This window comes from Musca domestica, unplaced genomic scaffold, assembly GCF_030504385.1.
Source record: "Musca domestica strain aabys unplaced genomic scaffold, Musca_domestica.polishedcontigs.V.1.1 25, whole genome shotgun sequence".
Lineage (NCBI taxonomy): Eukaryota > Metazoa > Arthropoda > Insecta > Diptera > Muscidae > Musca > Musca domestica.
The window spans coordinates 6,659,927-6,685,551 of NW_026712277.1; the positions used below are offsets into that span (position 1 = coordinate 6,659,927).

General features: G+C 37.3%; 10 protein-coding genes across 10 annotated transcripts; 4 read left to right on the top strand and 6 right to left on the bottom strand.

Annotated features, from left to right (window-relative positions):
* Positions 1-2,596: 2,596 nt before the first annotated feature.
* Positions 2,597-3,467, bottom strand: LOC131800543 (trypsin alpha-like). The gene has a single exon (XM_059123570.1). The coding sequence runs from the start codon at positions 3,426-3,428 to the stop codon at positions 2,658-2,660; it is 771 nt and encodes a 256-aa protein (XP_058979553.1). The 5' UTR covers positions 3,429-3,467; the 3' UTR covers positions 2,597-2,657.
* Positions 3,468-4,288: 821 nt separating this feature from the next.
* On the bottom strand, positions 4,289-5,123 carry LOC131802861 (trypsin alpha-3-like). Its single transcript, XM_059123571.1, has one exon. The coding sequence runs from the start codon at positions 5,096-5,098 to the stop codon at positions 4,328-4,330; it is 771 nt and encodes a 256-aa protein (XP_058979554.1). The 5' UTR covers positions 5,099-5,123; the 3' UTR covers positions 4,289-4,327.
* A 3,155-nt stretch (positions 5,124-8,278) lies between these two features.
* Positions 8,279-9,131, bottom strand: LOC131802873 (trypsin alpha-4). The gene has a single exon (XM_059123597.1). It carries the CDS (start codon positions 9,100-9,102, stop codon positions 8,332-8,334), a length of 771 nt encoding a protein of 256 aa, XP_058979580.1. The 5' UTR covers positions 9,103-9,131; the 3' UTR covers positions 8,279-8,331.
* Positions 9,132-9,851: 720 nt separating this feature from the next.
* LOC109613438 (trypsin alpha-4) lies at positions 9,852-10,710 on the top strand. Its single transcript, XM_020038245.2, has one exon. It carries the CDS (start codon positions 9,887-9,889, stop codon positions 10,655-10,657), a length of 771 nt encoding a protein of 256 aa, XP_019893804.2. The 5' UTR covers positions 9,852-9,886; the 3' UTR covers positions 10,658-10,710.
* Positions 10,711-13,848: 3,138 nt separating this feature from the next.
* Positions 13,849-14,699, top strand: LOC131802876 (trypsin alpha-4-like). The gene has a single exon (XM_059123599.1). It carries the CDS (start codon positions 13,873-13,875, stop codon positions 14,641-14,643), a length of 771 nt encoding a protein of 256 aa, XP_058979582.1. The 5' UTR covers positions 13,849-13,872; the 3' UTR covers positions 14,644-14,699.
* Positions 14,700-16,266: 1,567 nt separating this feature from the next.
* LOC101889259 (trypsin alpha-4-like) lies at positions 16,267-17,061 on the bottom strand. Its single transcript, XM_005187645.3, has one exon. The coding sequence runs from the start codon at positions 17,035-17,037 to the stop codon at positions 16,267-16,269; it is 771 nt and encodes a 256-aa protein (XP_005187702.1). The 5' UTR covers positions 17,038-17,061.
* A 2,221-nt stretch (positions 17,062-19,282) lies between these two features.
* On the bottom strand, positions 19,283-20,143 carry LOC109613440 (trypsin alpha-4). Its single transcript, XM_020038248.2, has one exon. The coding sequence runs from the start codon at positions 20,105-20,107 to the stop codon at positions 19,337-19,339; it is 771 nt and encodes a 256-aa protein (XP_019893807.1). The 5' UTR covers positions 20,108-20,143; the 3' UTR covers positions 19,283-19,336.
* Positions 20,144-20,760: 617 nt separating this feature from the next.
* Positions 20,761-21,573, top strand: LOC101891774 (coiled-coil domain-containing protein 103). Its single transcript, XM_005187660.4, has 2 exons — positions 20,761-21,190; positions 21,247-21,573. Exons 1-2 carry the CDS (start codon positions 21,033-21,035, stop codon positions 21,353-21,355), a joined length of 267 nt encoding a protein of 88 aa, XP_005187717.1. The 5' UTR covers positions 20,761-21,032; the 3' UTR covers positions 21,356-21,573.
* A 543-nt stretch (positions 21,574-22,116) lies between these two features.
* Positions 22,117-23,059, top strand: LOC109613443 (trypsin alpha-4). Its single transcript, XM_020038255.2, has one exon. The coding sequence runs from the start codon at positions 22,212-22,214 to the stop codon at positions 22,986-22,988; it is 777 nt and encodes a 258-aa protein (XP_019893814.1). The 5' UTR covers positions 22,117-22,211; the 3' UTR covers positions 22,989-23,059.
* A 1,539-nt stretch (positions 23,060-24,598) lies between these two features.
* LOC101889941 (death-associated protein 1) lies at positions 24,599-25,623 on the bottom strand. The gene is made up of 4 exons (XM_005187649.4): positions 25,467-25,623; positions 25,297-25,392; positions 24,940-25,028; positions 24,599-24,885 (listed from the first exon to the last, which is right to left on the bottom strand). The coding sequence occupies exons 2-4, from the start codon at positions 25,343-25,345 to the stop codon at positions 24,730-24,732; spliced, it is 294 nt and encodes a 97-aa protein (XP_005187706.1). The 5' UTR covers positions 25,346-25,392; positions 25,467-25,623; the 3' UTR covers positions 24,599-24,729.
* Between the last annotated feature and the right edge of the window lie 2 nt (positions 25,624-25,625).

Sequence of the window (25,625 nt, forward strand, 5' to 3'; positions counted from 1 at the left end):
CCGACAACAAAATTACGAATTTGAACATGTTGATGCACTAGAATCAACTACTGGTGTCCAATACCAACAACACCGCTTTTATAATGCACTATAATTCGGGGGCCTGGGCCATAAAAACTTACTGCGCAATTTTTGAAGAACATGATATAGATAATCTGACATTTTGGCTAAATCGGACAAACTAATTTTAGCAAATCAAAAATAGAAAATGGTAATCTAGTTATTTTGGAGGTGTTGACAGTTTTATTTAACAATTGTTGAGATATGCTAGATGCGGATCATTCGAGAGGGGGGTAAGGGCAGTTTTAAAGTTTGCAATAATTTATGCCTAAAAAAGTGATCACAAATAATGGAGTTATGGAGTTATAATTTAAGGAGTTATGGCCATTTTAAAGTTTGCAATAATTCATGCCTAAAAAAGTGATCACAAATAATAGCTAAAAACCCCGAAATGTCAATATTTAAGGAGTTATGGCCATTTTAAAGTTTGCAATAATTCATGCCTAAAAAGTGATCACAAATAATAGCTTAAAACCCCGAAATGTCAATATTTAAGGAGTTATGGCCATTTTAAAGTTTGCAATAATTCCTTCCCAAAAAAGTGATCACAAATAATAGCTAAAAACCCCGAAATGTCAATATTTAAGGTGTTATGGCCATTTTAAAGTTTGCAATAATTCATGCCTAAAAAAGTGATCACAAATAATAGCTAAAAATCCCGAAATGTCAATACTTAAGGTGTTATGGCCATTTTAAAGTTTGCAATAATTCATGCCTAAAAAAGTGATCACAAATAATAGCTAAAAACCCTGAAATGTCAATATTTAAGGAGTTATGGCAAATAATAGCTAAAAACCCCGAAATGTCAATATTTAAAGAGTTATGGCCATTTTAAAGTTTGCAATAATTCTTTCCCAAAAAAGTGATCACAAATAATAGCTAAAAACCCCGAAATGTCAATATTTAAGGAGTTATGGCCATTTTAAAGTTTGCAATAATTCCTGCCTAAAAAAGTGATCACAAATAATAGCTAAAAACCCCGAAATGTCAATATTTAAAGAGTTATGGCCATTTTAAAGTTTGCAATAATTCTTTCCCAAAAAAGTGATCACAAATAATAGCTAAAAACCCCGAAATGTCAATATTTAAGGAGTTATGGCCATTTTAAAGTTTGCAATAATTCCTGCCTAAAAAAGTGATCACAAATAATAGCTAAAAACCCCGAAATGTCAATATTTAAAGAGTTATGGCCATTTTAAAGTTTGCAATAATTCTTTCCCAAAAAAGTGATCACAAATAATAGCTAAAAACCCCGAAATGTCAATATTTAAGGAGTTATGGCCATTTTAAAGTTTGCAATAATTCCTTCCCAAAAAAGTGATCACAAATAATAGCTAAAAACCCCGAAATGTCAATATTTAAGGAGTTATGGCCATTTTAAAGTTTGCAATAATTCATGCCTAAAAAAGTGATCACAAATAATAGCTAAAAACCCCGAAATGTCAATATTTAAGGAGTTATGGTCATTTTAAAGTTTGCAATAATTCATGCCTAAAAAAGTGATCACAAATAATAGCTAAAAACCCCGAAATGTCAATATTTAAGGAGTTATGGCCATTTTAAAGTTTGCAATAATTCATGCCTAAAAAAGTGATCACAAATAATAGCTAAAAACCCCGAAATGTCAATATTTAAGGAGTTATGGCCATTTTAAAGTTTTCAATAATTCATGCCTAAAAAAGTGATCACAAATAATAGCTAAAAACCCCGAAATGTCAATATTTAAAGAGTTATGGCCATTTTAAAGTTTGCAATAATTCCTTACCAAAAAAGTGACCACAAATAATAGCTAAATGTCAATATTTAAGGAGTTATGGCCATTTTAAAGTTTGCAATAATTCATGCCTAAAAAAGTGATCACAAATAACAGCTAAAAACCCCGAAATGTCAATATTTAAGGAGTTATGGCCATTTTAAAGTTTGCAATACTTCGTGCTTAAAAAAGTGATAACAAATAATAGCTAAAAACCCCGAAGTGTCAATATTTAAGGAGTTATGGCCATTTTAAAGTTTGCAATAATTCCTTCCCAAAAAAGTGATCACAAATAATAGCTAAAAACCCCGAAATGTCAATATTTAAGGAGTTATGGCCATTTTAAAGTTTGCAATAATTCATGCCTAAAAAAGTGATCACAAATAATAGCTAAAGACCCCGAAATACATCTCGAAGTATTTTGAACACTCCACCTATGCTAAATATATAACAATGGCTTTCTGCCAAATCAGTCCTAACCAGTTGGAGTATCTCGATAATAAAATGTTTAATAAAATGACACTAGACATAATTATCTGATTTGGCGAAAAGAAAACACTTCAACACTTTTGGCTTTAAAATAGAGGGAAATTCCAATACTCGGGTGTCGTCATCAGATAAGATTAGAATTTACTTTGAAAAAAGAAAGACAGAAAAAATAAAGATCTAAAAATAATGCAGCCGATTTTAGATGATATTTAAATAATGTACTTCAGGGCGTATGGGTGTTGACGTAACGTATACGTCAGCTGGTACTGATGGATGGACAAAGAACAGCATGAATTTGCAAAATGTGGCGGTATTTATTTATCAGTGATAATTTTTATTTGTAAATAATTTTCACTCATAACGAAGATGCTGCCCTAATAATCCAGGGTCGCAGGGCAGCCACATCAGCATAGACGCCTGGATAATTGGCAAAGGCACAACCACAACCCCAGGAAACAACACCCACCAAGAGACCACCCGACACCAATGGCCCCCCGGAGTCACCTTGACAGGCATCCTTGCCCTTGCCATAGGCACAAATCATTGTGGGTTGAATTTGCCAACCATAACCATAAACAGGTGAAGCACAAGACGCAGCGCTTACAATACTAACCTCCACATATTGTAAGGTGTCAGCCAAAGAACCAGAGTCAAAAGATTGGGTACCCCAACCCGAGACAACAGCTGCTGCACCGTGCAATGGAACCTTGGTGGCCAAACCTATTGGCCGTATAGTGGAACCAAACTTCAGGGAAGAACTTAGACGCAGCACAGCTATATCATTGACCATTGTCCAGGAACTGAAACCTTCGTGAGCCTTGAAGGCGGCAATCGACAACAAAATTCCACCTTCATTCCATGTCGAGGATCCAGCACGAACCTTCAGAACTGAGGCGGTAACCTGCTGCAAACAATGGGCTGATGTGACCACAACATTTGCCGCATAGATGGCGCCACCACAGGAATGCGAACCACTGCGTTGCAAGGAGATTTGCCAGGGATGAGAATCAATGGTTGTGGCAACACCTCCCACAATTCGACCATCCAATTGAGGCAGCATGCCCTCAGAAATGCCAGCCCCTAGAATCGAGGTTATAGAGGCAAGTAAAATTAATACTTTTAACATTTTTTCTTAAAACAAATAAATATTACTTTCGCCGAAGCCTCAAACCTCTTGTATTTATACACATGGAAGCAGTAAGACATCCAGAACCAGGGTGGGGGATCAATTTGTTAGTTGTTTGTCATTGGTGGTATTTAGTTACAAAATAACCGATAACATCAACCATAAATTTTAAGGTGTTGCGATTGTGGAATCCCATGCCTCCTGCATTGCAGATAACAGCAATGTATGCCTTACAGTCCCATGGTGATATTCTATTAAATGTAGTGAAAGAAATAGGCTCTGGATATGGAACTAAAATTTCAGCACCTTGTCCTTTTAGTTAAATCTGAAAAATCCTAATATTTTCAAAAAAAAAACATTTAAAGGAATTTAAAAACAGAAAATTATTAATAATTCTCATGATTTCCGGTTAATAAAGGCTGGGTTCCATAGGGCGTATACATGTTGACAACACTCATGCGCCAACATAGTTTCTAGGCATTTAAAGGTATTTCAGGGGCTCTCATCGGGCTCATTTGATAGGCTTTAAAAACCAAAAATTATTAATAATGATCATGATTACTGGATAATAAGGGCTGGGTTCCATATGACGTATACATGCTGACAATACTCATACGCCAGTGAATTTTCTAGGCATTTTCTGGCATTTGAAGGGATTTCAGGGGCCCTCAAAACAGGCACTTGAGGAATATTTTATAATAGACATTTTTAAGGATAATATTTATGGGACCATATGAACCCAAAATTCTTCTTACAGAAGACCCTTACAGAAGACCTTGCCGATTTTTCATAAGTGGTAACATGTTCTACATTTGCTTGGCCTTTAACGATTCCACCCATAATAAAAAAACAAAAAATAATTAAAGTATCTGATCGTATTTCATTATTCATAGCGTAATTTAAACAGAGTTGGCAGCATTGACAACCCAGGAGCGGAGGACAGCAACATCGGCATAGACACCAGGATAGTTGGTGTAGGCACAGCCATAACCCCAAGAGACAACACCAACCAAGACACCACCAGAAACCAATGGGCCGCCGGAATCACCTTGGCAAGCATCCTTACCAACAGTGTAGGCACAGATCATGCTAGCCTTGATTTCCGAACCATAACCATACGAAGAGGAGGCACATTGGGTGGTACCAACAATCTTGACATCGACATAACGCAATTGGGTGGGAATGGAGGAGGAGCCATACGATTGGGTACCCCAACCAGACACCGAGGCAGAAGCACCATTAGCCGGAGCCACAGTAGCCAAACCAATAGCCTTGATGGTGGAGCTCATGGTCAAGGAGGAGGACAGGCGGATGACGGCAATATCGTTAACCATGGTCTTGGAGTTGTAACCTTCATGGTTCTTGAAGGCGGCAACAGAAACCAAGGTACCACCAGAGTTCCAATAGGTGGAGCCAGCACGAACCTTCAACACCGAAGCGGACACCGATTGCAAGCAATGGGCAGCGGTAACAATGATCTTGGCAGAGTACACAGAACCACCGCAGGAGTGAGAGCCGGAACGTTGCAACGAAATTTGCCAGGGGAAGGAGTTGATGGTGGTGGCAACACCGCCCACAATACGTCCATCCAATTGGGGCAACATACCATCAGGTATGGTGGCGCCCAAGGCACAGGCAAGGGCCGATAACAGAATTACAAATTTGAACATGTTGATGCACTAGAATCAACTACTGGTCTCCAATACCAACAAAATCGCTTTTATAATCCACTAACAATTGATGACCCAAACCCCCCAAAAAATACTGCGCAATTTCTTAAGTACCTGATATGGATTATCTAATATTTTGCCAAATAAAAAATCGCACAACTCATTGTCGGCAAATTAGCCATACGAACCTGTCATCTAACTGTCACAAATGTTGGTATTATCAACTGTGAAAAGCTAATCGCAGGTATTTGAAGCAGTGGCATACTTTTGCAGTGGATTAATGACAAAAATCTTTTGCCAAAATTTTATTGAACGCCCACTTTCGATTTTCTCTGGGATGGGAAGGACAAAGGTGAAAGAAACACACATGGGCAGTATTGTATTCTTGTTTCGAGAAAATATAGGTAGCCTAAGCCTCATTTGAATTAGAGCGTATTTTTCAAATGTTTTTCGCAAATAGTAATGCTTGTGTTCCCATTGGTGTTTCAGTGGTAAGACCAGTAAAAGACACAATTACCCTTCACCTATGACAGATCCAGTACACTATGTAGCAAATGGCGCCCAACACAAGGCAATCAAATGAGAACAATAATTTTAACATTCAATGAAATACAAATAATAAGTGTGTCTCAGTTCTCCATATTTTGCAATAATTTCTACAAAAGGTTTGTGGGTGCCTGTGATGGTAAGAAATCTGGTCCAACAACGGAAAAAATTAACTTTTCAATTAAAATAGGATCAAAATTGGGTTAACTGAAAAGCTAAGAAAGTATCGGTCGCCATTACCCCCTGCCTATGGTTGTGCTGGTAAATAATATACCTAATATTGGATAAATCATATATCAAATGGCGCCCAACGCAAGACAGCCAGTTGGGAACAATTAGTTTAATGTTCAGTGTATGTAATCTCCCCAGAAATTTCTAAAACAAAATCCTTTCAATGTTCAGTGTACTGTAGGTACTTACCATGTCTGAGTACTGGATATTTTGCAATAATATCTACAAATATTATTTGGAAGCCTGTGATGTTAAAGCATTTGGTCGATGAACGAAAATAATGAGTTTTTTTTATAAAAATAGGCCAAAATATGTAAAATTTTTGAGGGTGGACAACGTTAGTTCCCAAAAATAAATTCGGGATCTTGGCTCAGCAGATTTTCAAAACTATTTCCAAATATGCATGTGAACGAATCTGGAAGTTTTTAAGGTGTGGGGGACATTTGCAGCTCGACAATATGGCTGGGCATATTAATGTCAAATTATAAGGGAAACAATGGCAGTGTTCAAGTATGGCTCTGACATCCCATTATGATGTGTTACATAAATGTCATGCCAAGACCTCAAGCTGTTTATGTATTTTCAATAAAAATAATTTTTGCCCTTGACATTTTTGAAAATTTTGAAAAATTTCGCTATCGAAAATTGCATAGCTCTTTCCGAGTAATACATGATATGTCTTAGGAACTCCTTAGAAATGTTTTTAAAATCCACACTCTAATATCGGAAAGTTATTTCAAAATACTAATTAAAATTCACGTCCAAGCAGCTGGAAGTTCTTTCAAAATTTTCTTAAAAATTTTATTTGAATGATCTTCCAAAATACACGATAAAGTCTAAGTTCAAGGGTATGAAAAGATTCACTTAGAATCGAATTTCAAGGATGTTCAAATATACACCTCAAATTGAAAGTTCAAGGATACAATCAGGGATCGCCAAAGAAACCATATTCTGGTAACTAAAAATTCTACAAAAAAAATTCTCCTTAAAAACTAGGTTCAAGGATCTTCAAACATACACTCAATAATCCAAGATCGAGAAGATTCTAAAAATACTATTTAAAAGTTCACCTCCTAGGTTCAGTTCTTCAAAAATTCTCTGAAAATTTCAAGTTCAAGAATCGTTAAAAAATTAAAAAATAGACTTAAACATTAAAGTTAAAGGATCTTCAAAAGTAATTTTAAAAAAAATACGCCTTCAATGTTCTGAAAGTTCTTCAGAAGTACTCTTAAAAATCCAAGTTCAAGCACTTAAAAGTTCTTGAAAAACTCTTTAAAATCCACATTCAAAGACCAGAATTTTGGTCGCACGTACTCTTAAAAATCCACATTGAAGGAGCTGGAAGTTCTTCAAAAGAACTATAGAAATCCCCATTTAATAGTCTGGATGTAATAAAAAAATTAGCTCAACAAAATTTCATATCCGTTTCATTATCCTCCAAAAAAATTGTTTAGAAATCTAAGGCTAATGCTACAAAATTTATTTAATAAATTCTTTAAAACTAAACGACTAGTAACTGAAAGTCCTCAAAAAAATTCTTATATTATGGATAATAAACGAATCAATGATTCTGATGTTATCCAGACCCAAGGCCTATAGAAGGTCGGCCAATAAACCAATGTGGCAACCAAGTTTGCAGTCAAAAACATAATTTTGATGTGAATTTCAAAGAAAGTCAAGTCGCAGAGATGCAAAAACTTCTAAATTTATTGTCAAAAGTAATCTTCTTGTCCGACCTTATATTAGCCTTGATCCAGACCGAATGCTTTGAACATATTCGAAAATAATATGTAAAAGCCCAATGACTAGGCGTTCAATTTTTGTTCAATGAAAATGTTGAAAGACCAGTTTTTATAAAGGAGAGAAATGTCAAAGGAAAAATGTTATAAACAAAAGAGTTTTGATTTAATATTTTCATGGAACTAGAATCTAGACCCAGTGATCTTAACATTTTTTCAATTTTTGTTTTGTCCAAATTTTCCGTTCAATCCGTAAATTTTATTTTTAAATGTTGAAGCTATGAGAAAATCAAAAAAAAAGAAACAAACTAAAAATTATTTTTATGCTCTACTTGGAATGGGTAATTGTTAATACATCAGTAGGCCTATAAACGGAGCTACTCCTCAGAATACAAAATTGGATGATCATTTTGAAAATTCAAGAGATATCCATTTGTTGGCGGCAAAATAGACCATTTGTGGGAATATGGTAGTAGAGGTGGACCAAAATATGATTAACTTTAATTAAGCATAAATATTTTTCCTATATCAAAATTCAAAACTCAAATCATAGAAATTATGGCTGGTCGTGCAATATCTTTGAACCATTTTGTATTACCTTCGATCTATTTTTTATCAGGCCTATTCCCCATTTTCAGTCATAAAATAAAAAAACTGCGAAAAATTTTTGATTAATGTAAAGAAATATCGAAAATTTATTTAAGTTCGTAATTAAATTTATACAGAGGAAGCAGCGCTAACAACCCAGGAGCGGAGGGCAGCAACATCAGCATAGACACCAGGGTAGTTGGTGTAGGCACAGCCATAGCCCCAGGAAACAACACCAGCCAAAACACCACCAGAGACCAATGGGCCGCCAGAGTCACCTTGGCAGGAATCCTTACCAACAGTGTAGGCACAGATCATGCTAGCCTTGATTTCAGAGCCATAACCATAGGTGGAGGAAGCACATTGGGTGCGGCCAACAATCTTAACATCGACATAGCGCAATTGGGTGGGGATGGAGGAGGAGCCAGAAGATGTGGTACCCCAACCAGAGACGGTGGCGGCAGCGCCATTAGCGGGAGCGGTGGAAGCCAAGGAAATAGCCTTGATGGTGGAGCTCATGGTCAAGGAGGAGGACAAACGGATGACGGCGATATCGTTAACCATGGTCTTGGAGTTGTAACCTTCGTGGTTCTTGAAAGCGGCAACGGAAACCAAGGTACCGCCAGAGTTCCAGTAGCTGGAGCCAGCACGAACCTTCAAGACGGAAGCGGAAACGGATTGCAAGCAATGGGCAGCGGTGACAATGATCTTGGCAGAGTAGACGGAACCACCGCAGGAGTGGGAACCGGAACGTTGCAAAGAGATTTGCCAGGGGAAGGAGTTGATGGTGGTAGCAACACCGCCAACAATGCGTCCATCCAATTGGGGCAACATACCCTCAGGTACGGTGGCGCCCAAAGCGCAGGCAAGAGCCGACAATAAAATCACAAACTTGAACATGTTGATGAGTAAAAATCAACTACTGAAATTTTCGCCCCCTACATGGCGTTTATATACTAACTCCCCGGCAGATAATGGCCATAGATAATCTCTTTAATCTTTAACAATCCGCAACGGCACACTTAAGATATGGAAAGCAAATTATTTTTAGATTTTCTAGTTTTGAAAGTTCTACAAAAATAAATGCGATAAAGTCCAAAGTTTTTGGTTTACAAGACCTTCACAGCTAAGGTGCATAAGGACGAAGAGCTCAATTCTGGTTCTAGGAAATTGTGAAATGAAAAAACGGAAAAGGAGAAAGTTGTTTATTGTTGTTACGGCGTAATCTGCAAAATTTTTTCATCAAAAATGCAGAACTATTTGATCTAAATATAATCTTCTTGTAACTAATCTTAAAATATTTTCTATAAATTGGAATAGGTTTTCAGAACCTATTTCATCTTTATGCTCGACTCTGTTATTAGCTGTGAAATAATGGTCGTGTTTATACCTTAAAGTGAGAATAGATAAGGGATTTTTTTCTGACAGCTGTCTACTGCCAATTCGCCACCTTAATTAAGGAATGAAGGCATGAATGAATATATCAGGGCAAAGAGTTATTGGATAATCTTATGACTTGCGTACCTATTTTTGTATACACTTTCAAAACTATAACGTCTGAAGTGTGCCGTTGCGGATTGTTAGAGATTAAAGAGATTATCTATGGCCATTATCTGCCAGGGAGTTAGTATATAAACGCCATGTAGTGGGCGAACATTTCAGTAGTTGATTTTCACTCATCAACATGTTCAAGTTCGTGATTTTATTGTCGGCTCTTGCCTGCGCTTTGGGCGCCACCGTACCTGAGGGTATGTTGCCCCAATTGGATGGACGCATTGTTGGCGGTGTTGCTACCACCATCAACTCCTTCCCCTGGCAAATCTCTTTGCAACGTTCCGGTTCCCACTCCTGCGGTGGTTCCGTCTACTCTGCCAAGATCATTGTCACCGCTGCCCATTGCTTGCAATCCGTATCCGCTTCAGTCTTGAAGGTTCGTGCTGGCTCCAGCTACTGGAACTCTGGCGGTACCTTGGTTTCCGTTGCCGCTTTCAAGAATCACGAAGGTTACAACTCCAAGACCATGGTTAACGATATCGCCGTCATCCGTTTGTCCTCCTCCTTGACCATGAGCTCCACCATCAAGGCTATTTCCTTGGCTTCCACCGCTCCCGCTAATGGCGCTGCCGCCACCGTCTCTGGTTGGGGTACCACATCTTCTGGCTCCTCCTCCATCCCCACTCAATTGCGTTATGTCGATGTTAAGATTGTTGGCCGCACCCAATGTGCTTCCTCCACCTATGGTTATGGCTCTGAAATCAAGGCTAGCATGATCTGTGCCTACACTGTTGGTAAGGATTCCTGCCAAGGTGACTCTGGCGGCCCATTGGTCTCTGGTGGTGTTTTGGCTGGTGTTGTCTCCTGGGGCTATGGCTGTGCCTACACCAACTACCCTGGTGTCTATGCTGATGTTGCTGCCCTCCGCTCCTGGGTTGTTAGCGCTGCTTCCTCTGTATAAATTTAATTACGAACTTAAATAAATTTTCGATATTTCTTTACATTAATCAAAAATTTTTCGCAGTTTTTTTATTTTATAACTGAAAATGGGTAATAGGCCTGATAAAAGGTTGAGGTAATACAAAATGGTTCAAAGATATTGTACGACCAGCCATAATTTCTATGATTTGAGTTTTGGAATTTTGATATAGGAAAAATATTTATGCCTCATTAAAGTTAATCATATTTTGGCCCATCCTTCCACTACCATATTCCCACAAATGGTCTATTTTGCCGCCAACAAATTGGATATCTCTTGAATTTTCTAAATGGTCATCCAATCTTGTATTCGGAGGAGTTGCTCCGTTTATAGGCCTACTGATGGTATAACAATGACCCATTCAAAGAAGAGCATTAAAATAATTTTTAGGTTGTTTCTTTGTTTTTGGAATTTCTCATAGCTTCAACATTTAAAAATAAAATTTACGGATTGAACTGAAAATTTGGAAAAAAATTAAAGAATGTTAAGATCACTGGGTCTAGATTCTAGTTCCATGAAAATATGAAATCAAAAATCTTTTGTTGATAACATTTTTCCTTTGACAATTCTCTCCTTTTTTAAAAATTAAGCCCCTAGTCATTGGGATTTTACATATTATTTTCAAAGCATTGGGTCTGGATCAAGGCCTATATAAGGTCGGACAAGAAGATTATTTTGACAATAAATTTTGTAGTTTTCACATCATTGCAACTTGACTTCACATCAAAATTATGTTTTTGACTGCAAACTTGGTTGCCACATTGGTTTATTGGCCGACCTTCTATAGGCCTTGGGTCTGGGTAATATAAGAATCTTTTATTCTTTCAGAGATGAAAATACGAATTTGTTGGGGCCTTTCGATTACTAGTCGTTTAGTTTTAAAGAATTTATTAAATAAATTTTGTAGTATTAGCCTTAGATTTCTAAACAATTTTTTTTGGAGGATAATGAAACGGATATGAAATTTTGTTGAGCTAATTTTTTTATTACATCCAGACTATTAAACGGGGATTTCTATAGTTCTTTTGGAGAACTTCCAGCTCCATCAATGTGGATTTTTAAGAGTACGTGCCAACAACATTCTGATCTTTGAATGTGGATTTTAAAGAGTTTTTCAAGAACTTTTAAGTGCTTGAACTTGGATTTTTAAGAAGAACTTTCAGAACATTGAAGGTGTATTTTTTTTAAATTATTTTTGAAGATCCTTTAACTTTAATATTTAAGTCTATTTTTTAATATTTAAACGATTCTTGAACTTGAAATTTTCAGAGAATATTTGAAGAACTGAACCTGGAAGCTGAACTTTTAAAAGTATTTTTTAGAATCTTCTCGATCTTGGATTATTAAGTGTTTGTTTGAAGATCCTTAAACTTAGTTGTTGAGGAGTATTTTTTGTAGAATTTTTAGATACCAGAATATGGTTTCTTTGGTGGTCCCTGAATGTATCCTTGAACTTCCAATTTTAGGTGTATATTAGAACATCATAGAAATTCGATTTTAAGTGAATCTTTTCATACCTTTGAACTTTGAATTCTACGTGTATTTTGGAAGATCATTCAATTAAAATTTTTAAGAAAATTTTGAAAGAACATCCAGCTGCTTGTAGGTGAATTTTAATCAGTATTTTCAAATAACTTTCCGATACTATAGTGTAGATTTTGAAAGCATTTCTAAAGAGTTCCTAAGCCATATCATGTATTACCTGGAAAAGCTATACAATTTTCGAAACCGAAATTTGTCAAAATTTTCAAAAACGTCAGGGGCAAAAATTTTTTGTAATGGAAGTACATAAGCAGCTTGAGGTCTTGGCATAACTTTTTTGTAGCATATCATAAAGGGATGCCAGAGCCGCACTCGAACACTGCCATTGTTTTCCCTTCTAATTTGACATTAATATGCCCATCCATAATGTCAAGCTGCAAATGTCCCCACACCTTAAAGAATTTCAGATTCGTTCACACATGCATATTTGGAAATAGTTTTAAAAATCTGTTGAGTCACCATCGCGGACTTTCGGAACGGACGTTTTTTAGCAAAACGACGTTGTCGCCCCTTAAAATCTAAAATTTGTTGACCCATTAAAAAAAAAAAAATCATTCTTTTAATTTGTTCGATCAATAATTTAACATCACAGGCTTTCAATAATATTTTGTAGAAAATATTCCAATTATCCAGTACTCAGACAAGCCTTTTAGTTGCAGAACACTAAATATAAAGAGATTTTTTTTTGGAAATTTCTGGGAGGATTTCATACACTGAACATTAAACTAATTATTTTCAACTGTTTGCCATGCGTTGGGCGCCATTTTGTAAATAATTTAACCAACATTTGGTATAACATTTATCAGCCATAGACAAGGGGTAATGACGACCGATACATTCTTAGCCTTTCAATTAACTCGATTTTTGGTCCATTTTGTATGAAAAGTTATTTTTTTCCGTCGTTGGACCAGATTTTTTTTTACCATCATTAGCAACCAATAAATTGTTGTAGAAATTATTGAAAAATAAGGAGTACTGGGCCATTCCTATTATTCGTAGATTATTGAATAATTAAATTATTTTTCGCTATTGATTGAGTTGTGTTGGGCGCCACATATGATCTATGGATAAAATCATTGGCGAAGGGTGATTGCGAGCGATGCATTCTTAAGATGATGATGCATAAACCCCTTGGCAAATAAAGAGGAAAAACGACGGCAATATTCCACTGCTCCTCTGTCATTCATAGACTGTTCATAGATGCCAGTTACGCCGATTTTTACTAACTTCAACTATTTTACAATATTTTCCGAAAAAATGTAATCTAACGCCACACATTGAATAAACGATTACTACGATCACTGCCAAAAACTCCAGTTTATTTCATCCAAGTGTTCTGTGTCCCGGTCCTGCAAAAGCTGCTTAGCGTATATGCTGATAATGCCAGACGGAATTTTAAACCGTGCACCGAATACTTGTATATACATATTTCAAGTCGATGCTCTCGAATCTAATCTACACTTCAACGTCATTAGTTTTTTTTGCTCAATTTGTAAAAAACGGTAGACATACATTTGGATCGGCCTAATCTTCAAGTGCTAGTACTTCAATGTATGGAAGATTTCAATTATCTTTGAGCAATATCTTCAAATTTTATGCTATAAAATGGACATGGTGGGTGCGAATTATTCAGTAGTTGATACTAACTCATCAACATGTTCAAGTTCGTAATTCTATTGTCTGCTGTCGCCTGCTGTATGGGAGCTGCCATCCCCGATGGTATGATGCCCCAATTGGATGGCCGCATTGTTGGCGGTGTTGCAACCACCATCAACTCCTTCCCCTGGCAAATCTCTTTGCAACGTTCTGGTTCCCACTCGTGCGGTGGTTCCGTTTACTCTGCCAAGATCATTGTTACCGCTGCCCATTGCTTGCAATCCGTTTCCGCCTCGGTGTTGAAGGTTCGTGCTGGTTCTTCCTACTGGAGCTCTGGCGGTACCTTGGTGTCTGTTGCTGCTTTCAAGAACCACGAAGGTTACAACTCCAAGACCATGGTTAACGATATCGCCGTCATCCGTTTGTCCTCCTCCTTGACCATGAGCTCCACCATCAAGGCTATTGGTTTGGCCTCCACCGCTCCTGCTAATGGTGCTTCTGCCTCCGTCTCTGGTTGGGGTACCCAAACTTCTGGCTCCTCCTCCATCCCCAGCCAATTGCGTTATGTCGATGTTAAGATTGTTGGCCGCACCCAATGTGCTTCCTCCACCTATGGTTATGGCTCTGAAATCAAGGCTAGCATGATCTGTGCCTACACTGTTGGTAAGGATGCTTGCCAAGGTGATTCCGGTGGCCCATTGGTCTCTGGTGGTGTCTTGGTTGGTGTTGTCTCCTGGGGTTATGGCTGTGCCTACACCAACTACCCTGGTGTCTATGCCGATGTTGCTGCCCTCCGCTCCTGGGTTGTTAGCGCTGCTTCCTCTGTTTAAAAATAGAATTACGAACTTTAATAAAAAAAAATTCGTTAAGTTTTTAAACTAAAATATTTGAAAGTGTTTTATTTTTTTATCGTAAAGGGAAAGGGAAATATTTGTTATCCTTGCGGATTTTTTCATAAGCTATATTAAAGTCCTAAGCAAATGCTATATACTCCGAACATTTTTAGGCATATTTGGACATTTTTAGGTCTTTATTCAAAATCGTTTCAAGTATGAAAACCTAAATTCATAAAAATAATATTTCTAACCGAATGGGTTCTTAAAAAAAACAAATAAACTTAGAATTACCTAATTTCCAAGTTGCACCGAATTTCAAATAGCTTTACCTATTCCTTTGTTCTTTTAGCAAAAAAAAACGGACCACTGGCTAATATCAGAATTATCATTTTAGTTTAAATTTTTGGAAATTCATAATTTCAGAATGGTATTCAAAACTTGATTTACATTTTCCATATTTAAAAAAGTCTTTCTTATAAGCAAGGTCTCTATAAAGTCGGCAAGGAAGACTGATTTTGGCAATAAACTCAGCTTTCTCTTTTAATTTCAAACCACAATTATATATATTTTGACAACAAACATAGATGTCAGATGATCGTATTGGCCAACCTTATGTAAGCTATTATTGTAAGATTCTCGATTTTTTTAAGGTTACCAGTTTTGGAAACATTGCTCTCAATTCATGGTATAATTACAAAGATAGTCTCATGGGAATGCCATTTTCAGTACTTGATGTCCTTTCGTTGTCAAATGTATACTTTGTAGGTGTACCTTTGGTATGGACGTACAACTGGCAAAAAATGTAATTAATTTTCTACCAAATATTTTGTCATCCTGGCACACTTGGCATCATGGCTTGGTGTATTAATGACAAATTAAGGTGAGAATATGTATCCTCACCTTTATTCTTTGGATTTAAGGTGTGGGCACAAAGGCAGCTTGAAGTTTTTGCATGGCATATTCTGTCTTTGCATGGCATATTCTGTCACATATCATACAGAGATACCAGACAGCACTTAATCTTGACCTCGTTTCCCCTTATAAAGGTGAGAGAACATAAAACGCTATTTTGAATGGCTTAAGTCATTGGCTGGCTTATTTGTAAAAAAACCAAAGGAGCGTAGGGTCAAAATCGAACTAAGTCAACCTAAAACTTATATGTTTTTTTACGAAGAAGCCAGCCGATGACTTAAGCCTGTCAAAAAAGGTTTTTATGTTCTCTCACCTTTATAAGGGGAAACGACGGCAAGATTCCCATAAAGGGATGCCAGAACTTAAATCCGAAGAATAAATCCGAAGAATATAGGTGAGAAAACACAAAACGTTTTTTAGACTGGCTTAAGTCATCGGCTGTCTTCTCCGTAAAGGAACAATGCAATTTTAGGTTGATTTAGTTCGATTTTGGCCCTACACTTCTCTCTTCTTTTTCGAAGAAGGTAGCCGATGATTTAGGCCAGTCTAAAAAGCGTTTTATGTATTCTCACCCTAAAACCCAACCCCAATTCGCTTTCATAAAATTTTCCATGCCTGACTCCAAGAAAACTCATAAAAAATTTAAACTTCAAAATATTTTTTATAAAAAAAAGTTTATGAAATTTATTTTATTCCTAAAATTATTTATACAGATGAAGCAGCGCTAACAACCCAGGAGCGGAGGGCGGCAACATCAGCATAGACACCGGGGTAGTTGGTGTAGGCACAACCTTGACCCCAGGAAACAACACCGGCCAAGACACCACCGGAGACCAATGGGCCGCCGGAATCACCTTGGCAAGCATCCTTACCGACAGTGTAGGCACATATCATGCTAGCCTTAATTTCACTACCGTAACCATAGGTGGAGGAGGCACATTGGGTGCGGCCAACAATCTTAACATCAACATAACGCAATTGGCTGGGGACAGAGGAAGAGCCGAAGGAGGTGGTACCCCAACCAGATACGGAAGCAGCGGCACCATTAGCGGGAGCGGTAGAAGCCAAGGCAATAGCCTTGATGGTGGAGCTCATGGTCAAGGAGGAGGACAAACGGATGACAGCAATATCGTTAACCATGGTCTTGGAGTTGTAACCTTCGTGATTCTTGAAAGCAGCAACGGAAACCAAGGTACCGCCAGAGCTCCAATAGGAAGAACCAGCACGAACCTTTAGCACCGAGGCGGAAACGGATTGCAAGCAATGGGCAGCGGTGACAATGATCTTGGCAGAGTAAACGGAACCACCGCAGGAGTGGGAACCGGAACGTTGCAAAGAAATTTGCCAGGGGAAGGAGTTGATGGTGGTTGCAACACCGCCAACAATGCGGCCATCCAATTGGGGCAACATGCCATCGGGGATGGCGGCGCCCATACAGCAAGCGACGGCAGACAACAAAACTACGAACTTCAACATGTTGATGAGTTAGTACTGACCTGTTGGCGGATAAACTGTTTGTTTTATAGCGAATTGTGCGTAGATAATTGCCATAGATAGCAACAAAATTTCCACACATAGAAAAAGTACTTGAAGATTACCAGACCAAAACATATCTACTTATGCTTTAAAACAGACGGGACTTGATGTACGAAGTGTGCTCCGATATCAATGTGTCCCAAAATTGTTGGTGGTAATGTCCACGCGTCTGTGTTGTGTTTATCTGAACATTGCTGCGATTGGGAATTTTCTCTCAAATCGTAGTTTTACCCACTTCAGAATGAAATAATCTGATAAAGATCTGGCAACATTTGATTGCGAACATTTACAGTGATTTTCGAAAAAGGCTTGGATTATGTGGATTATGTAAACATTGGAACGATCATTAATGAGAAAAAGGTATAGAGGCGCTGACTACAACACAGGCAAGTTAATGAATGAGAAATACAATTTTCAGTAAGCCAAAGAACTAAATGCATGGCGCCTAACAAAAGACCTAGAGCTAAAAAGATAAATTAATGTTCAATGAAAACAAATGAAAAAGCAGTAAGTTCGGCTCGGCCGAATTAATATCCTCTAACATTTGGAAGCAATTTGTACAATTGAAACAATTCCGGGGAATAATGTCGCTAAAATCATAAAAATACGGAATTCAGAGAGATACCGTTATATGGGGCCTATACAAAGTCGTGCACATGCACGGACAATTTTCTGTCATAGGCTGTCCTATCCATTACGAACTTCAAATACCAAATTTGAAATAATGTCGCTTGAATCACTAAAATACCGAATATCGGGAGATAGCGTTATATGGGGGCTATACGTAGACGTAGACCTGCACAGACAATTTTCTGTCATAGGCTGTAGTATCCATTACGAACTTAAAATACCAAATTTGAAGTAATTCCGGCAAATAATGTCGCTAAAATCATCAAAATACGGTATTCAGGAGGGTACTATTGTATGGGGGCTATACGAAGACGGGGACCTGCACAGACAATTTTTTGTCATAGGCTCTAGTATCAATTACGAACTTCAACTACGAAATTGGAAATAATTCCGGTGGATAATGTCTTCTAAAATTACAAAAATACCGAATATCGGGAGGTACCGTTATATGGGGGCTGTACGAAGATGTGGACCTGTACAGACAATTTTCTGTCATAGGCTGTAGTATCAATTACGAACTTTAAATACCAAATTTGGAATGATTCCGGTGAATAATGTCGCTAAAATCACTGAAATACCGAGTATCGGGAGATACCGTTATATTGGGGCTATACGAAGACCTGGACCTGCAAAGATAAATTTCTGTCATAGGTTTTAGTATATATTAAGAGCTTCAAATACCAAATTTGAAAAAATGCCGGTAAATAATGTCGCTAAAATCATTAAAATACCGAATATCAAGAGGTGGCGTAATATGGGGACTATGCTAGAACTATATTGACAGTTCTATGCAAGTATATTTCTGGGAACATATTCGGGTTAAAAATGTAACTAAAACTCCAAAAAAAATCTTAAATCGCACATCGCTAAATTGACATAGAAAACATCCTAAAACTCATTTACGAAAAAGCCAGCCGATGAATTAAGAGAGTCAAAAAAGAACTTAAGGTGAGAGTACAGAGATGGTTTTTTTTTTTTTTTTTTTGACTGGCTTAAGTCATCGCCTGGCTTCTTTGTAGAGAAATAAGGAAGTTTTAGGTTGACTTAGTTCGATTTTGGCACTACGCTCCTTTGAAGCCAGTCGATGACTTAAGCCAGTCAAAAAAATTGTTTTATGTATCCTCACCTTTAATGTATTCTCACCTTATACCCCCTGTCTAAGGCCTATAAATGTTCGGATAAGAAGACTACTTATGTCAACAATTTGATAATGAACCTAGTAGTTTTTAAACCATTGTGATTTGACTCTCTTTGAATTTCAAATCTAAATTTTGGCAATAAATTTACTAGTCAGATAGGTATACTGGCTGGCCTCATGAAAAATATTTTTATGTTTGTTCGGAATATCTAGACTTTCTTTAAGATCCTAATGCTCTGATCTAGAATCTGCAAAACTGTAATAGTTTTACAATTTTTTCCGATATCATAAAAGGAAAATTGGTTATCGTGTTAAAAAATTGTACATTCTTGCAGTTCAGGAAAAGACCAATAGTTATATCCCTCAGAATCGGGAATATTTCCCCTTATGATCCAGAAGTAATAAAACAATTTCAAATATTTTAGTTAAAAGACATAACGAATTTTTTTATTAAAGTTCGTAATTCTATTTTTAAACAGATGAAGCAGCGCTAACAACCCAGGAGCGGAGGGCAGCAACATCAGCATAGACACCAGGGTAGTTGGTGTAGGCACAGCCATAACCCCAGGAGACAACACCAACCAAGACACCACCAGAGACCAATGGGCCGCCGGAATCACCTTGGCAAGCATCCTTACCAACAGTGTAGGCACAGATCATGCTAGCCTTGATTTCAGAGCCATAACCATAGGTGGAGGAAGCACATTGGGTGCGGCCAACAATCTTAACATCGACATAACGCAATTGGCTGGGGATGGAGGAGGAGCCAGAAGTTTGGGTACCCCAACCAGAGACGGAGGCAGAAGCACCATTAGCAGGAGCGGTGGAGGCCAAACCAATAGCCTTGATGGTGGAGCTCATGGTCAAGGAGGAGGACAAACGGATGACAGCAATATCGTTAACCATGGTCTTGGAGTTGTAACCTTCGTGGTTCTTGAAAGCGGCAACGGAAACCAAGGTACCGCCAGAGTTCCAGTAGGAAGAACCGGCACGAACCTTCAAGACGGAAGCAGAAACGGATTGCAAGCAATGGGCAGCGGTGACAATGATCTTGCTAGAGTAGACGGAACCACCGCAGGAGTGGGAGCCGGAACGTTGCAAAGAGATTTGCCAGGGGAAGGAGCTGATGGTGGTAGCAGCACCGCCAACAATGCGTCCATCCAATTGGGGCAACATACCCTCAGGTACGGTGGCGCCCAAAGCGCAGGCAAGAGCCGACAATAAAATTACGAACTTGAACATGTTGATGAGTAAAAATCAACTACTGAAGTTCTCAGCGCAAAGCCAGGGCTTTTATAGCAAATAATTCTAAGAGATTGCAATCATTTCTATTTCCTTTGTCCGTTACCTGCCTCCATATTATCTGTTGGGTACTTCAGTTGGTGCGTGGTGCCATGTTTAATATTTCGCCAAAGGCATACACTGATTTGCCTGATATAACATAACTACAACGTATACTCAGATTAGATATGTCCAGCCAAAAGATGATTGGTGGAAAAGTTTGTTTTTTTTTTCGGCAATGCCGGTTTTATTTTGCAAACAGTTAAAATGTAGTCAAAATCAAATGGGGGGGCCTTTGGGTAGCACTTTTAAATTAGAAAACGTTTACAAAAAGGCAAAATATTTGAGTATTTAAAAATATTGCTACGATAATGGCTACTAATATACTCACGATGTTAGAGTCATAAGTAAAGCGTCTTTCCTACATTTGTGTTAAAAAATACAACATACTTTAAGGCGTCAAGTCAAAATACATTATTGTGATTGAAATCACAGAAAAAAGATAAACAAGACCTCGAATTGAATGTCATCAACATCTTCCATTTGAATACCTTCAACCCTACAGGAAGGAACCTACAGGAAGAATAGTCTTCCCTTTCATGGCCCTTTAGTCTTCAATAATAAAAACTCTTCCATCAGAAGACTTGGTCAAACATTTCCTCTTCAATCTACTGAAAGGAATTCTAGCCCCAATTCTACATCTGGCTCTCTTTCCGGCATCATGTTTTATTAGAAAGCTTGTTCCCTTGAAGAATATCCTCAAAGTGTGTTTAATTTATATTCGGTTACCATGGAAACTCTTTGAATATTTTGTTGACTTTCCAAATCAAGACATCCCTGTGTTTGTTATTATTTTTTTATTAATTTTCCAATCGATCAGTACAAAATGTTTTCCACAAACATTAATGAAGAAATAACAGCCGAGGAGTTACAACATCTATCCAAGCTTTGTCTGGAACGCATACGAGTGGGTGAATTACATTGTCTGAGAAATGATGCCAAGCTGAGGGCCGTGAATAATACCAAAACTTATGATGAATTCAAGTAAGTACTCAGGGATTGTTAGACTAGTTCTAATTTCAAATACAATTCTTTTACAGGGACATTGTGGATGCTGCCCATTTGAAGCCGATTACCAAACAGGATAAAATGAATGCTAAGACCAGAAATCGTTTATGGAATAAAGCAGCAGCGGAAGTGGATGATTAAAAAAAACATACATTTTACTTATTTTTACAAGTGGAACTTGTTTCTCGAGGAAGAAAATTATGGAAGTCCTAAATATACAGTATACAAGGAAAAATGTCATAGAAAGGAGAACTAGAGCACATTACCACATTTGATATAGAAAAATATGTGCATTACTTTATTTAAAAATGAAAATTTCGAAGCAACTCGATATTGAATGCGATAATTTAAAGCCTGCATATTGAATCTATATTCTTATTATTCGGAAAGTTTAATAAAACTTCTAGTCTAATTCTAAGAACTCATTCCTTGCTCATGTAAAAGTGTGGCTTTTAAGTTAAATTTATTGCTTTTTTATATTCATACTTAAAAAGTTCCATATAATCTTTACTTATTTTAAGGAAGAAAAGCAAGACGGTATTGAATTTTTTCTCATTTGAATCCTTTACCAATCCAAACTCAATTTTCCATTCACCAAGTATACGCCTCTTACAGTTTTTCTCTTTAATTTATGGAGTATCAAACTCCTATAAGGCATAAATCTATTAATACCCCAAATGCCATTCGAACCATGTTCACCTGTACAAGGAAATACATTTGTCAATTGATAAAGCTGTTTAATTTAAACCAAACAAAACGCTGCTACTAATCTTATCACTCGAATCTTAAATTATTAATGTTTCAAGTGGTGGTGGCGGTGGCGGTGGACACTCTCGCTGATTTTCCCCCAAAATTCTACGTAATTGTACGTAAAATCCATTGCTGCTGAAGAGTGGTGAAATACAACTCAATTCGCTGTTCTAATAATAATGAATACAAAAACCAACGATCGTCTGCTGAAGACTTCAGTTGTTCAACAAGCTTCCACGGCCCCAGCATGTTAAAATACCTAATAATACTGTCATTGGCTTGTGCCTGTGCTTTCGGTGCAGCCGTGCCTCAGGGCATGCTGCCACAATTGGATGGACGCATTGTGGGCGGTAGCTTTACCACAATTAGCTCCTTCCCCTGGCAAATCTCATTGCAACGCAGTGGCTCACACTCCTGTGGTGGTTCTATTTATTCGGCCAATGTCATTGTAACCGCTGCCCATTGTTTGCAAAACGTTGCATCGATATCTGTGCTCAAGGTACGTGCTGGTTCTTCGTATTGGACCTCTGGTGGTGTTCTGTTGTCCGTTGCTGCATTTAAAAATCATGAAGGCTATAACCCCTCAACCATGGTTAATGATATTGCTGTTATACGTCTATCCTCCTCGCTGACCATGAGCTCTACGATTCGCCCAATTGCATTGGCCACAACTGCCCCGGTCAATGGAGCTGAGGCCACAGTTTCTGGTTGGGGTACCGTAGAATCCGGTTCCAATTCTTTGCCCACCCAGTTGAAATATATTGATTTGAAAATTGTTGGCCGTACTCAGTGCTCTTCAGCCACTTATGGTTATGGCGCCGAAATCAAAGCTACCATGATCTGTGCAGCTGCTGCGGGTAAAGATTCATGTCAGGGCGATTCTGGTGGTCCATTGGTGTCTGGTGGTCTTTTGGTTGGTGTTGTGTCCTGGGGTTATGGCTGTGCCTATGCCAACTATCCTGGCGTCTATGCTGATGTTGCTGCCCTACGTAGCTGGGTTGTTGAAGCTGCTGAAAGTGTATAATGATTTTTGGAAATACGATAAGGAATATAGAAGATATTTAGAAATGTACATACAATATACATACCTACATACATCAGTGCTGTTTTTAATTAATAAATTTAACTGATTCTGCCTTTCACAGTTGAATATATATAAAAGTCTTGAAGGTCTTCCAAATAAACGCCATTAAAGGGGACCAGGGATATCTTATAAGAAATTCAATTTTTCAAAATGTTCTCGTGTTATACTCGAAAAATAGTCTATATCTTCTATAACAAAACTTAATGTTCTCCAGAAAATACGTTTTTCCTTTCGTGAGAAGACAAAGTGACATTCTAAAAAATGTCTTATAGTCATAAAATATATAATAAAAATGTCTTATAGTGTTATATAGAATCTAATAAGACGATCTTGTAGTTTTCAATAATTGTAGTCTTCAATACGAAACCCAATGTTCTTCTGAAAGAGTATCCTATGCTCTTCTCGTCTCCCATAAGAAGGCCCACCAGCCTTTTCTTAAAAATACCTATTGATTTTTCATACGATGACGTATTGCTCTGTATTTAGAAAAAATATCAGTCTTCGGCTAGATAACCTATTGACCTTCTTTTAAAAAGACAAAGGTATCTCCTTTATTTCCTATTAGAATATCTATTCGTGTTTTTTAATAAAAAGTATGACCTTCATTTAAACAATACCTGGAACTATTTGTCTCCATTTGGAATTCCTCCGTGTCTTCTATCAAAGGAATCATTTTATGTTCCAAAAATGGCTCTTATTGATCAGAATTCTTTTTTCTCGATCGTCCCAACGCCTCACTTTCCCACCTCCCCATAACGTACCCCATATTCCGGATTATAGGGGGTTAGTAGACTAGGGAAGCCGGCTACATTAGAACATCAGCCGGTTAACAATTAAAGGTTAAATTATCTGTGCTAAACTGCAGTAAAACTAAACTTCACAAAAACTAAGTCTAGCAACATTTACTGATTCTCCATTAAAAGAAATACTACTTCTATAATAAAATTTCATGTTCCTAGTAGAAGACATTTTCCCGATGAACAATCAGGCTATTTGATGATATAAAATGTCATAAAAACAAGAGAATCTATATGAAAGACCTACTGATATACTTAAAAACTATCTTTGCTTTTTATATGGTCTTTTCCTATAAAAAGCTTCTGTGGACATTTTTTAAAACGTTTTGGTCTATCAGAAGACTCATCTGGTCCTCTAAGAGCCCATTTTATATTTAGGTACCTCTCAGTCTTTTATTTGAAGAAAATTTGATTTTACATTTGCAAACTCTTGGTCTTCTATATGGAAGTCTGAAAGTCTCCCATTGAAGCTGTTCTAAATCTTCTATAGAAATTGTGAAACGCCTCCTAGGTTCCTTTAACAAAACTAAAAAACAAACCCTTTTTTTATTTTACTTACAAAATTTATTGTTTTGTTTTTTTTTTTTATTACAAACATTAAGAAAAAAAATATTTGTGTATTTTTGTGAGGATTCTATCCTAGCAGAACTTAAGTTTTCTCTTCATTAAATTGCCAAAAAAATAGATATATTAAGATAAATACAAGAAAAAACTCGAACGAACATTTAGGCGGTATACAAAAAAAGAAAAAAATATGAATGAAAGGAATGTATTTTTCAAAAAAAGCTTTTGTCTAAAAATAAATGTTCCATTTAGGTGTAGGCCATCTTCTTGTTCTGTATGTGTTTCTCGGAAACGAACAAACCCACCAATGGACTTCAAATTCACTTGCGAGGCTGTTGAATGTTTATGGGATGTTTGACCGAAACATGATTTGGTGGTTTTGGGGTATGGGCCACCTGAACGGCCTCGGTCGTGTAATCCACATTGCCTTTTACCGGAGCACCACTAACCGACATGGTATTGACACTAACGGGTTGCTGCAAAAACAATAATATTTTATTGAATGTTTTTATGAATATTTTAATATTTACCGTCAAACCGGTACAATCTTCGGCATCTTTGGCTGGACGTTCCGAGTTGTGGGTTTTGTGTTGGACAATACGCATGCCACCAGCTTTAACTGTAATTAGCGAAAAAAAGAAAAACTATGATTAACATCATACTACTAACTTGAAATGGAAAACAGCCTTCTCACTGCCCTCCTAACAAATTCCTCAAGGTCAACACTGTTGTGAAGTCATTCCAAAATCCGTTTCTCAATTACTTGAAACATTTGCGCGCACACACACACAAACAAATACACATAATCTACTATGCTATTGCATTTGTAGGTGCCGATGATGTTCTAATGCGCATTAAAAATATCCAAAAAATCAACGTTGACTTACCTGCCGGTGGATGACCAGCCAAAAGTTGAGGTTGCTCTTCATCAGCCATGATTTTTATTATTTAGAAATGTTCTCGTTTTATATTAACTTTTGCGTCTAAATTAATTAAAAAACAAAAAACAAAAAGTTCGTTATTCGAATTTCATTATTTTTGTTAACAAATCTCTTACCTTTGTGACGAAATTTATTTGTGGAGTACTCGACTCTGATAAGCTCACAACTTTAATGTATTTTTGACACGACTGCAATTTACTTGCGTTCTGCTGATAGGATGGATTTTTTCCTTTTATTCCTCTAATTATTCGTTCTTTCTTTTGTTGTTGTCTTTT